Source organism: Ochotona princeps, chromosome 20, assembly GCF_030435755.1.
Source record: "Ochotona princeps isolate mOchPri1 chromosome 20, mOchPri1.hap1, whole genome shotgun sequence".
Lineage (NCBI taxonomy): Eukaryota > Metazoa > Chordata > Mammalia > Lagomorpha > Ochotonidae > Ochotona > Ochotona princeps.
In genome coordinates, this window is record NC_080851.1 from 32,812,358 (window position 1) to 32,826,229 (window position 13,872).

Consider the following 13,872-nt stretch of genomic DNA (forward strand, 5'->3'; position numbering starts at 1 on the left):
ACAAAAGGCCGGGCAGGTAAGACCTGAAGATTGACAGTCAAGAATAAAGCGTTTCGGGGTCGCTGCGCAGACCTGCCCAGGTCCTTAGGCCTGCACCTTGCATTTATCCACGCGTCCTCAAACTTGCCTGCCTCCACCAACTCCAAGGATGGGCTTTGGCCAGAATCGTCACGGGAGTGCAACTAATCCTGTAACCAGCTTCCTTACAAAAAGGAATGTCCGCTGGCCACTTGCGCGCGCGGATGCGGGCTCAGGCCTGGTAGGCAGCCACACCGCATCCTCCAGGAGAGACCTCCAAGAGCTGCAGGGTGGCGCCTCAGCCATGGCGGCCTCTCGGATGAGCTGCGTGGACGCCGCTGTGTTGGACTTCGTCGCAGACCTGTCCCTGGCGTCCCCAAGACGCCCTGGCTTCCGCGACTACTCGCCCGGAGCGCACTTCGGGGATCCAGCCCTCGTACTTACAAACGGAAGGCCGAGGGGGCTGGTGCGTTTTGAGGAAGGGGATGTAGACGACGGGGAAGAGGAAGAGGAGGAAGAAGAGGAAGAAGAAGAGGAGGAAGAAGAAGAAGAGCGCGGAAGAGGTGCCTCGCTGCTGGGGCGCCCCCGGAGGAAAAGGGTGATCACCTACGCCCAGCGTCAGGCCGCCAACATCCGAGAGAGAAAGCGAATGTTCAACCTCAACGAGGCCTTCGATCAGCTGCGGAGAAAGGTGCCCACCTTCGCCTACGAGAAAAGGCTGTCGCGCATCGAAACACTGCGCCTGGCCATCGTCTACATCTCCTTCATGACGGAGCTCTTGGAGCGCTGCGATCAGCAGCCCACCAGCTGAGCCGGCCTGGGGCTGGGGTACCGGTTCCCCAAGCAGGGTATGCTGCAAGGCGCTTGCACGCCGCTGCACATTTCAGGGGCCGCCCGGGTGGGTGCAATGGGAAGGTGAGGAGGGAGCCCCGAGGCTGGACGTGGGGGCTCCCTCGAGCTTCGCTCGGTCGTCTTCTTGGAAAAAGCTGTTGCCAGAGTGGCCCCCTCTGCATGCCCGGCGGAGGTTAGGGAGCCTGGGGAAGGGTCCTGACTCACTCGTACTTACAGGCTTGGCAACCCCGGCCCTCCTGCCAATGGCTGACTTTGGAGTTCTCTTCATGTTGCATTTTTTATTATTAGGAGTGATAAACCAGAGAGAGAGAGAGAGAGAGAGAGAGAGAGAGAGAGAGAGAGAGAGAGAGAGAGAGAGAGAGAGAGAGAGAGACCTGCTTTGTTTTAAGCCTCAAAAATTCCATCCTGCTCCAACCCTCGCATCCACGCCTAGGGAGGGAGGGCCTGCAGACCGGAAACCCGGACCTAGCTTTTCGGATAGGCCAAGGGGCGCCCCATCCCTGTTCCTCCAGTGCTCCCCGGCTCGTACAGAAACAAAGAGGAGATTGGTGGGGGGGGGGGGGAGGGAGCACTCCAGGGGACCGGTTAACCAAAAGGTCACCTGGGATCAACGGTGACAAGTCTCTCCCTAGCGTTTTTGCGCGCGCTCTCTCTCTCTCTCTCTCTCCTTCTCTCCCTCCCTATCTATCCTTCCATCTTCCCCCTCTCCCCTCCGCGCATCCCCCACCACTGTTTCCAGCTGGTTTCCAGAACAGGAACCTGGGGACTGGAGAGCACTACGCAGAGCTGTCTCAGAGGGACAGTGCCGCCTGGCCCAAGTCACACGGCTGGACTCCTTCCATTTACAGTGCTCTACTGGGCCTTCCACGCCTGGAGCCACCAAGATGAGCTAGAGGCAGCCCTAGCCGGGGTGCGCGGGACACTCGGGACAGATCATTTAGGGACCTCAGGCGCCCCTGAGCCTATGCTGTTCACCAACAAAAAGGGCCCAGGTCTTTCCTGGCGCGTGTTTTTTGCATTGTTTGCCGTAGGTAGACAACGGTAGCTTGCTTCCTAAAGTCCCTTAGGGACAAGGGAAGTTGGAAAAAGTCCAGGATGGAAATGCACTCCGATGCTTTTGCCAAAAGCCTGCACCAGGCAGTGATAAGCTTCCAGCAGGTTTTTGCAACTTGGCCCTTCTGCCATTCCACCAAGCGGCAACTCAAGGAACAGCAGAGTGGGGACCGTCAGAAGGAGAGAGTGGATAAAACCCACCTAAGGCAGAAGTCCTTAGAAGGAAACCCTCTCCCACAGGAGTGTTCCCAGTCTTTATTATGCCGGCTCATACGTGCCGCACTACTCATCTCACTTACACACTGTTAGAATTTCCATTGTCTTAAAAAGCAATATATGTTCATCCTGGAAATACTGAAACACTTAAAACAACAAAAAGTAGGTCTTGTCCATTATCATACCATCACCGTTTTCATCAATTTCCTTATAGCCCTTCTTTTTCCCCATGCAGTTACCAAGTCAATATGTCCAACACACCCGTGATACTCTTGACAGTTGGTATTGTTTGCACTCCACATTACTGAAAGAGCTCTGTTTGGATATTATTTTGGTTACGTACCTCAGGGTTTGCATGCATCTAGTCCCAATCCTTTACAGGTGGACAGCTGTTAACTTTCATACATAAATAAATGATGCTGTAAGTAATATTCCCCTAAGAGTTTTTTTCTGTCTGCTATAATTGCCTGCTTTTAGATCCCTAGAAAAGAGATTTCTGAGTAGTTTAGAGTAACCAGCAACCAGATTTCTTTCCTATGAGTTCTGTCAGTTCACACTGCTTCCCATCGTCCTTACAGGGACTTCCTGTCTCTCAAGACTTTCACCTAGGCTTCTGACAGCTGAACCTGTACCCAGGTCTCCACTCCATGGCAACTGAATCAGTTCTGAATTGACCCTTCCCATCCCCGTGGGGATTTTTTCTTTGATTGTGCCTTTCAAAGCAGGTAAGGGGCAGAAAAATTGCAGATGAAGACCAAAGAACTCTAAAACCGGTGTATGCCATTTTTCCTAAAATAAACTGAGATTTGAACATAGAAGTGCGTATCACTTTTGTAAAGTAAAATGGCACATTATCTCCTTTTTCTTCTTTTCCCAGAGAATGTTTTGTTGATTTAGAACAGCATGTCTGTTTTAATGATGTTTTAAGTTATCCATTTTAATATGTAGAAGGAAAACAGCTATCTCTTAGCTCATCATAAAATACTATTGCATTGTCAATCTTCTTAGGAGGTGTTAAGTATTTCAGTCTGTCCCTCCTGTTTAGCAACACCAGATCCTGGTGAGTTCCAAGTTCAGGCTTTGTGGAATCTCCCTTCCTTTTCCCACATCACCTAGAAGTCAACCATTTGAGTTTAAAAACAATGTCAGCAAGTGTTGACAAAGAGAAAAAAGGTGTTGCGAATGAATCTCAGAGTCCTTAGCATTTTATCATAAGAACTAACTTTGGAAACCTCAAGTAATATGTGTCTGTGTACGCTGGGTACCCTCCACATCATGGAGTCTTCAAGAGCGAATGTTTGCTATCCATTGTTCTCAGTCCCGCCACTCATACCCTGTCCAATTCCGTCACATCCTTAAGCTCACGATACTTTCGGATACTTTTGTGATGAACAACCTTTAGTATTGTAAATAATACCTCAAGAACCGTGAGAAACAGTGTTTTTTCCCATCATTACTAGGTGTATAACAGCATTCTTAAAACCATTACAGGTTAGAGATGCTTCAATCTTTGAAGATTTTTACACGTTTAGAAGCTATTCTGCAGTGTGGCCCTTTAAAGCATTCTCATAAGCATTATACTATAGAACAATTTGAAAACAAATAGGAAATGCAAAGAAAGTAACTGATTTATTTCTTTCACCAAGTCACCCAACAGGGATAAGAAAAAAAAAAGAAACCAACAACAAACTCATGTTGCAAACTTAAACTCAGAGCAGGTTCATATCTGGAAACTCAACTTTTCTAAGCAGTATGCTTTAGTATAGGATTTTCCCAGAGCAGGTCCACAACAATCACTGCACTTTTTAATACAGGCTTTTAAAAAATACAACATACAATGTGTTAAAATTGCCTTAAGTCTTTGTCTTCAAGACTAAAACTGATTTAAAAAATCAGCAAACATGGGCTTTTCAATAACTTTTAATTTCTAAAATATCTAATGGTATTCACAAAAAACTGTACAACTGGTTTTGGAAATCTTAGTTATTTTTGTTTTTTTTTAATTATTTTCTTTATATAAGGCAAAAACATTCCATGTATTTCATGGTAAGGATTTTTTTATTAATTATTATGCATTATGTGACAGTTTCATAGGCTCTGGGAATCCCCCCACCCCTCCCCACGCCCCTCCCCCCGGTGGATTCCTCCACCTTGGTGCAGTATTACAGTTCAAATTCAATCAAGATTCTTTCCTTGCAAACATATACCAAACATAGAGTCCAGCTACTTATTGTCCAGATGGGTTGAACAGTTTCTTGGGGAGACCATTTCTGGTCCAAAGTTAGAGCTGGTAGAATATCATCCCAGTCAATTAAGAGTCCCAATATAACATTAACAGCAATTTGTAACATTATGGAATTGACATGGTTTTGAGTAACCAGTATGTTAAAAAAAAAACAAAAAACAAGTTCTTAACCACAACCTATGATTTGATACATACCATTTCAGACATTGCATAAAGACAAGTTTATTTGTATATTCTTCCACAAAGAACTGTCTTTTGGGCACAAACTAAGTTCCCCATAATGATCAGACTATTGTTCATATTCAGATAGGTAAAATTAAAAGATCTAAATAAAATCATATATTACAAAATTAAACTTTCCAAAGAAAATAAAAATAATGGAAAACCTTTCCCAATGCACAGGAACTGTTGAGGACAATTATCACTGGTCTGCTGTCCAGTGCAGAAGGAGATTTTGGCAAAAACAAAAATCCAGCTGGCAGGATGTTGCCTGAATTCACATATGATTGAGGTACTTGAATTGCTTGTCAGCGCATATACTATCCTAATTCTGAAATTAAACTTGATCCCGAGCATGCTAAGCTATATATGTTTTTCTTAATTGTAAATCTCCAGGAGTAACAAAGCCACACAAACCTTCTACATGTGCACTTCCTATAATTTTTATAAAAGGAAGAATTCATTTAGTGGGGTCAGCACTGTTGGGTAATGGGTTAAGCCAACATCTTGGTATGCCAGTATGCCATATTGCAGGCTGGTTCAAGTCTTCGCTGTTCTGTATCCAGTGCATCCCCCAGCTACTGGGCCCAGGAAAGCAGAAGAAGACAGAGTAAGTGCTAGAGGCCCTGCCAGCCGTGTAGGAGGCCTTGGCAGAGCTCCTGGCTGCTGGCTTCAGTCTCAATCAGCCCTGGTTGCTGCACACGCTAGGGAGTGAATCAACAGAGGAAAGATCTGTCTTTCCTTTCTATCACTTTGTCTTTCAAAATAAATAATCTTTTTAAAAATTAACATTTTCCCAAGCACCCATTGAAGGCAAAATATAAACTCTATTATTATTTTACATCGAACAAGAGAAGTTATGGGCTAACTTGACTTTTCTTGGGTGGTATTGTATGTTAAATGATTTTACAATCACTTAATTTTACACAATCAAGTTAATGTAATGATGTAAGTTTCGTTATATATCTACAACTTGGCCCAAGTACACTGAAAGGTTACTGAACTTTGCCAATATTTTGGGTGAATCTGGGCCCCATTTCTGGCCAACACCCTCTCTCTTCCTGTGAGTGTGGAATTTAAAAAAAAAAAAAAAAGGTTACAAAACAAGAGTCAGCAGTTCCGACCATTTTGTTTTGACTTTGGGGTTTCTTTGAATCCAAAGCTCAAAACCAAACCTCACAGAGGAGGAGAAGGAAAGGAAAGAGGCAATGCAAACTGACAAAAATGAAATACCAGAAAGATGGAAAAAACTTCTTCAAGCCTCTGAAAACCAAAAGCTATAAAAATCCATAGCTTTCTTTATTACACCAACTATGTAGCTCTGTTGCTATAGCCTATTCCTTTAAAAAAGTACAAGGAAATGCACAGCAAATGTGAATGCACTTGGAGACATCCATGTAGTGGCTAGCATTTGATGAGGACACCACACTTAATTTGGCAACATTAAGAATTTGGTAGATGGGACAAAAAGAAACCACTTTAATAAAAATGCTTTATGTTTGCTTAGTACCTTATTGCTTTCAAAACACTATTCACCTGTCTTCTTTCATTTGATCTTCATAATCGGATTTCAACAAGAGCTAACACTCTGAACTAAATTGAGTTGTCAGTGTACATCCTAAAAACTTCCCTCATTCCTCATTGAAACCAGCGTGATCCTGAGATTCCTAACAGGGAACGGATGGTCACATATAAGCACCACACCCTTGAAAAGATATTGCCTTCAGAGATCAAAAGCACCTTAACACATTTTGCGGATGATAAATTTACAAAAGCCTGGTTTGGTATGGCTCCCTCAAAGGCCAAATTTTTACAACTTTCTATTTAGGGCTCTGTGAAGGAGATTTGCACCTGCAGCCAGCCAATGTAGATGACCTCAAAGCAGCTGTCAGAGACAGTGTTTATGATTTCCATTCTTCAAAAGGAAAGAACATGTCTATGAGAATATGGAAAAAGATCAAGCAGTTTGTGAAGGAAAGGAGGCAACCTGGTCATGTAAATATGGTTGGGTGTATGATTTCATTATTCCTTTTCTAAAGATAACTTCATGGTTTCTTAAAAATAGAGTAAAATACCAATCTATATTTGCTGCTAGTCAGATTTTTAACTGACTGGGTATTGAATCTCCTAAATAATACAGTGTTGCAGAAACTACAACTGCCCTCAAGGAAAACCAACAAACACTTGTGTTGTTAGGTCCAGATGATAGAATAATGTACATGATAAGTCATACCTCTATAAATGTATGTATTGCATTGTTTGTATATGACACAATGTAAATGCAAAATCTTCTTAAATCACAATTTCAGGATATAGAAAATATTAAGATTTCTGTGGTGACAAGGACACAAGGGAATAGAAAAATGTTATTTTTCCAGAGTTCAATTATCTACCAAACAGTGATACAAATTTTTTTTTTTTTACTGAATCAAAGGTTCTAAGGACAAAACTCTGAGACACTAAGGTTATATTTAAATGATTCTGAGATAATTAATTAGAAGCAGTGTTCTAAAAAACTAATAACTATTCCTCATCTTTCCATTATCTTGTGAATCTATAGCAATTTCAAAGCTTTAAAATAAAAAATTTAGACAAATATTATGCCAACCATTTGAACTACAAGGCCTGTACAAGTGTAAATTATCATTATTTTTAAAGATTTATTTTTATTGGAAAGTTAGATATGCAGAAAGGAGAGACAGAGAGGAAGATCTTCCAACCACTGATTCACTCCCCAAGAAGCCACAATGGCCCGAGCTGAGCCAATCTAAAGCCAGGAGCCTGGAGCCTCTTCCAGGTTTCCCATGCGGGTACAGGGTCCCAAGGTCTTGGGCCGTCCTCGACTGCTTTCCCAGGCCACAAGCAGGGAGCTGGATGGGAAGTGGGACTGCTGGGATTTGAACTGATGCCCATATGGGATTCTGCCACTTGCATGGCGAGAACTTTAGCCACTAGGCTACCGCACCAGGCCCAATTACCACTATTTTTAAGAAGCCATTGATGATCACTTGATGCATGACTTGCACCATTCTTCAAAGATTTTCATGAAAGTGAAACCAACATTCTGTGCATATAATTACATGAATCCTAAAATTAAAATCCAGCTTCACCTTTCAATTCTGACCTTGTCCCAAAAGGGTTGAGGGTCTGATTGTGGGTCTCTTGGGCTACACCAATATTCTTGGCTGGATATATTCTCCTATACAGACTTATAGCATATGTTTACCCTGTTGCTGAGATTTGGTAAACTAGGTAACTCACATCATGCTTCAGCTCTCCTCTGTAATGTACAAATCATCAATATACGGTTACATAAGAAAGAGGTACTACAAAGGGCTTAGTACCTCACACAGCAAAAATTAGCCAGTGATGCTATGGTTGCTCCTGGTATTCCAATGATGGGTGTGTATGCAGAACAAAGCAATGCTTCAGTCTTTTAGCGGGGCTCTTACAAACACATACAAAAGCAATATTCAACAGCATGCCCTGCTTCTGACAAATAAAATCAGACTCTGTTCTTACAGATTTACATTATTCATCTGAAAAGAACAGAGCGGGAGAAAGGGATAAAGAGAATGTTAGTTCACTCTTCAAACGACCACAACTGCCAGGCTGGTGCAGGCCAAAGGCAGGTCTGCCCCGGTGGTGGGGCACAATCTGCCACTTTTTTCTCAGGAACATTAGCAGGGAGCTGGATCATAAGTGCAGCAGTCCTGGACTCCCTTGAACTGGCACTCATATAGGATTCCAGCTTCACAGGTGTTTGCTTAAACTGCCTTGCCCCGTCCCCCACCCCCAGAATCATCTTAAATAGTGTACATTGGGTAAGCATTGAGCTTAGTGGTTTTTTTGGGGGGGATACCTGTGTGCCCTAAGACAATGCTGGACTTCAATGTCCAGCTCTGGTTCGTTCCACCTTCCTCCTGGGATGTTGCAATGATGATTCAACTTACTGGGTTCCAGAGGCTCGTGCCAAGGACCCAGAATAATCTGAGCAGACGGGAGAAAATGAGCACATGGGAATGTGTTTGCTCTCTCTTTTTAAAATCTGTCTGCATCTCAAATAAATAAAATTATGTATAGATTGCAACTAATGTGGATTGGCATTAGATTATATTTTGAGAAAATCATGAAAATTATCTTCAGAAAGAAATAATGAAATCATTCACTCAATCACATTCACGTGATCATGTTGCCTTCTGTAGTTCACTGTTAGATCTTGTTATTTGACAATGGGGCCAGCACAATGGCTCAACTGACTAATCTTCCACCTGCAAGTGCCAAAATCCCATATGGGCACCAATTCTTTCCTGATCTGCTCCCTGCTTAAGACCTGGGAATGTAGTGGAAGATGACCCAAAGCTTTGGGGCCCTGTACTTGTGTGGGAAACCCAGAAGAGGCTCTTGGCTTCAGATCCCCTCAGCTCTGGCCGTTGCAGCATTTTAGGGATTGAACAAGTAGATGGAAGATCTTTCTGTCTCTGCTCTCTGTAAATCTGCCTTTCTAACAAGAATAAAGAAATATTTTTTAAAAGTTTCAAATGTGGGGCCCGGCGGCGTGGCCTAGCGGCTAAAGTCCTCTCCTTGAAAGCCCCGGGATCCCATATGGGCGCTGGTTCTAATCCCTGCAGCTCCACTTCCCATACAGCTCCCTGCTTGTGGCCTGGGAAAGCTGTTGAGGACTGCCCAATGCATTGGGACCCTGCACCCGCGTGGGAGACCCGGAAGAGGTTCCTGGTCCCGGCATCGGATTGGCGTGCACCGGCCCGTTGCGGCTCACTTGGGGAGTGAAACATCGGATGGAAGATCTTCCTCTCTGTCTCTTCTCCTCTCTGTATATCCGGCTTTCCAATAATAATAATAAAAATCTTTTTAAAAAAGTTTCAAATGTGAAATTTTGTACCCAATTTAAGCTGCTGTCTTAATGACATTTTTGTTTTTGTTTTTAAGCATAGAAATGTAAAGTAAGACTTATGATCCATGGCATATGTGACTAATCAGCATCTTTGTGCGCCGGCACAATCACTGTGAATTCTACATCGCAAAACTAATGTCAAACATTAGCAGCTAAAGCCTTTCATATGAAAAAGTGATAAGAGTGAACCATCTAGGAAGCCACATTTGAACAAATTCATCTGGAGAGCTGTGGTTTGGCAGCAGTAGCTGAGCTATAGAACTGTCTCGGTTCTAAGCACAAGCATCTCCCTGATCTGGAGTGATGGGAATCAGCCGAGCATGCGTTGTTTGAGGCGAGCTGAGAGAGTCTCACACCAACCACCCAGGGAGGATTGGGATTTGGAAGGAAAAGAGAAAGAGCTCTCCCTGGAACCACAGAGGACATCCAGAGCGTGCCGTTGGACGTCCTGGGTTACATCTGCTATTTATACTGAGTCTTCACAACTTTGATTCCTGACTGTAGCCTCTTCATTATGTAGATTGTTTCACACCCTGATTCTGATAGATTCATGACCTGTTAGCGACAGAGCTTTGTGGCCTCTGACCTAGGCCTATGTGTAAACTACAAAACAATATTTGAAAAGATTAGCTTTAACTTGCACATAATCTCTCAACATTTAAAAAGAGTAACATTTTTCAGTGTAGCATTTTATGCATAATTTTTCCCACTGTCTAGTAAGTTGAGAGAATTTCTAACTATCCTGTTCCCTTTCAAAGCTTTGATTAAACATCAAGTATCTCATTTGAGGGTTGTTGGTAAAGGGCTTCCTGAAATTTACTCAATTTTTTCCAACTTGGAAAACATACCCAATTTCAAGTGTTCTAGCCAAGGGTTCTTGTTTTCAGCCAAAAATACAAGTGACTATAGTTAACATGCATTTGACAAGTGGTGGTCTTGTTAATTGCATATCTTATTGAATATGCCATACCATTTCTTTCATCACCATCCATTGACCTAATCTCACCAAAGCCCATTGAAAGTAGAGCAGATGAGCTCAGTTAGAAAATATATATATTGCATGCCACTTCACTTCAATATGACAGAACCACAAATTAAACTTCATACTCCTTATTAGTATACTACATTTCATCAAATGCAATCAACTGCTTCTAAAGTTAACATGAAACAGGTTGAAAATGCCTCAAACTCAAAGCATTACACAAAACACAACACAACATTCCCAAATTACATCCACATGAAAATATGTACCATAGCTCTGGCCAAACCTCAGGGTCTTGTGGTAGACACGCTCAGAACTTCAATTCAACCCCTTCCCCTTACTACATGACTCATGTACATGCAAGCATGCACACACAGTCATTTCCACCAGAATACCTTCACATGTGCTTTAGAATGGATTGTTGCGCATGTAATTTTACTTTTACTCCTACTTCAAACCTCAGAAAGAAATTGTGTATCATTTCCCCTTTTGGTTTTTTTCACTTTTATACACTCATGTGAATATTTTTCTTATATGCTTCATATGTCATAATAATAATGACTATTGACAGTCTCTATCTTTGTCACCAAAGATATATTTAGTAGTGATCACTAGAAGCTGAGACAGGTAGAAGAGAATGGAATGGAGAGAGACTGGATAGGGAGGACTAAATAAAGCTGAATTGGGTGGATATAACAGATTGTGGTGTATTACAGTGACTATGATTCATTAAGATGCATAATATCTTGGAAAAAGAACTAGAAAAAGAGACCGGAAGATCAAACACAAAGAAAAATGAAAGCCTGGTTACCCAGAAAAGTTGCTGTAAGCTATGATTATGCATTGAAAATTTGCACTGTACCTCTTCAAAATTAGTGAGAATCACATGTTAATGTAAAGTACAAACTAGCAGATTTAAAACACAAAAATTATCCTAAGTTCAGTATTTAGGCTATACTAAGATAGCAGTGATACTTGGAAATGTAATTTAATGAAAATAATCACTTACAACAGCATTAAGAGCTTTGGCATGAGAAGATGTTGTTAAAGGCCAGGTGTAGACTTCCAGGCAGAATGTGTAAATGCTGGAGATCCAATACACAGCATATCTTGGAAAATCACTAATCAGAATTCCAATGTCCCATTACCAAAGTATGTGGAGTAAGAGATGCATTAAGAACAAATATCAAGATATCACACTTTTATTTTAATTTTTGTCAATTACAGCTTAACAAAGTTAAGGAAAAACACACACACACACACAAAAAAAAACCTCATAGGTATTGAAATGAGTATTAGTGTCTAGTAGACACTGAAAACAAGTCCAGGAATGGCTCTGATGTTTCCCCCCAAGTACTGTTCCTATGTAAGCGTACCAGGCCTGAGCACAATGACTGCGACCAACAGCCAGACAGGGGTGGAAAAAAGTGTCTGGAATTGCCATTCGGGAGGCCTACAGAACACTCATTGATTAGATGAGGGTCACCAGTTTAATGAGAAAAACAGAATTTTCCCTGGGAGCGGATCGGCTTCCTCTTGGGGAGACTCAGGAGTATTTGAAGTCCAGGTAATTGACCATATCAAGAAAGGCGTTCCAAGGACTCAGGAGCACTCTTCAAATCTTGGCTGAGTGTGAAGATCTAAACCATTTCTTATATAACATCCTGTGCATTCCTTTAACTTGCCTATATAAATTCACCTGTAGGAACTTAGTCTAAGAAAGCCATCAAGACTACGCAGCTTGGTAAGGCTTATCAAAGCAAAATATAGAACAGAGCTTAGCTGGGTAAAAATGTGACCCCTTATTTGGAATGCTGCAACGCTTAAGAAGCAAACAGACAGGAATAGTTTGTGTTGCCAAAAGATTATTCCAATGATTGATAAGAAAAAAACGTATTTTTTAAAACAATCTGGAAGGCATGGTTTTATTTGCAATTTTATATGATATAGTGTGTAACATACAGATAGCAAATGCGTGTGTATCTCTCTAGGCATACGTGTTCATTTTTTGTTTAGAAGAGAACTGGTATTCTGTTTGCTGCTGCTGTTTCCTGGGTTTGCTTCATGTTTTAAAAAAAAGAAAAATAATACAATTTTTAAACCAAAAATAACAATACAGTACAGTGCTCCCCTCTTAGGTGAAGGGCATGAATGACACTGCTACTTGATTGAGAACATTGAGACTGGGTCTTTAACCGGGTTAGAGGTGTTGTTCTCTAACTTTTTTCATTGAATACGAAAGAGCTAAAACTTGTGGGCACCCTAGAGACACCCTGAAGGCAGCCTCTGTGCCTGCCAAGAGAACTCTAGCAATGCACCTCCTGACGGCCTGGCATGGCTTCCAGGTTTTTCTATTGTTTCACATGAAACATGGGGTTTTACAAAAAGATTAATTTCCATGTATCAGTCTGTCCTCAAATAAGCACATAGTTCACAGTCCTCCCTTAAAAAACAAAGTAGAACTGAGAAAGGAATGGATTAAATTGATCACAAAATGAGCAGTATTTAAACCATCCAAGCAAAAGCACTTAGAAAGCATAAATTTTAATTCCACTGAAACTGAAATGGAAAATTTGGTGAAACTACACATTTCAAATGCAGCTGAATTCAACCATAATTGATGTACACACACACACACACACACACTCCTACCAAAGCTAGCCAACAGTGATCTACACTAATTTCAAGGCATTTACTAACCATCCAGGATAAATGTAACATTTCTAATGAAATTTCAGAATTTTTGGCAATTAATAAGTGCTACAGTTTTGTTTCCGACTTAGCCCCAAGCGAATTAAAACGTATAAAGTGGTGTGTGGTATGTGTGTGCCTGTGTGTGTAGTTACATAGTCACTGTGAAACATTTAACATTTATTTTGTAAAAAATATTCATTAGGGCCAGTAATTATGACCTGAAAAAGCTTTATATATTAATGTTTCATGTTCAAATACAAATTCAGCTTCACATATTGTCCATATTCATGCTTTAGAAACTTCACCATAGTACCAAAGAAAAAACAGCCACTTTTTCTAATATAATTTCAAAATCTTTAAAACTTGTACTGCTTGTAATAACTTTTATTGTTTTTAACATGTGACATTGCATACCCATTAGCAATAACAGATGTCTAATGCATTTAAAAGGAAAATTCTTGCACACGTGTTGAAATAGAGGGCTCTACTGAAAGGAACCATGTGCTTTGATTTATATTAGTCGAAATGTAGATACTGTACTTGGTGCTATTTCAGGAAATGAAAAGGTGAGGAAACAGTGATATGCCAGTAAACCAGAGCATAAGTCGCCATAGAAACCCAAACAGCTAAGTGGGAGCCACTTAGGCTAAATTAATACCTAAAATATGGCAGTTTTAG

General features: G+C 41.5%; 1 protein-coding gene across 1 annotated transcript; it reads left to right on the forward strand.

Annotated features, from left to right (window-relative positions):
• The first annotated feature begins 322 nt into the window (after positions 1-322).
• FERD3L (Fer3 like bHLH transcription factor) lies at positions 323-829 on the forward strand. Its single transcript, XM_004582566.2, has one exon. It carries the CDS (start codon positions 323-325, stop codon positions 827-829), a length of 507 nt encoding a protein of 168 aa, XP_004582623.2.
• The last annotated feature ends 13,043 nt before the right edge of the window (positions 830-13,872 follow it).

Excerpts from the sequence above, each read along its gene's own strand:
- FERD3L (XM_004582566.2), top strand. The coding sequence starts at position 323 with ATGGCGGCCTCTCGGATGAGCTGCGTGGACGCCGCTGTGTTGGACTTC.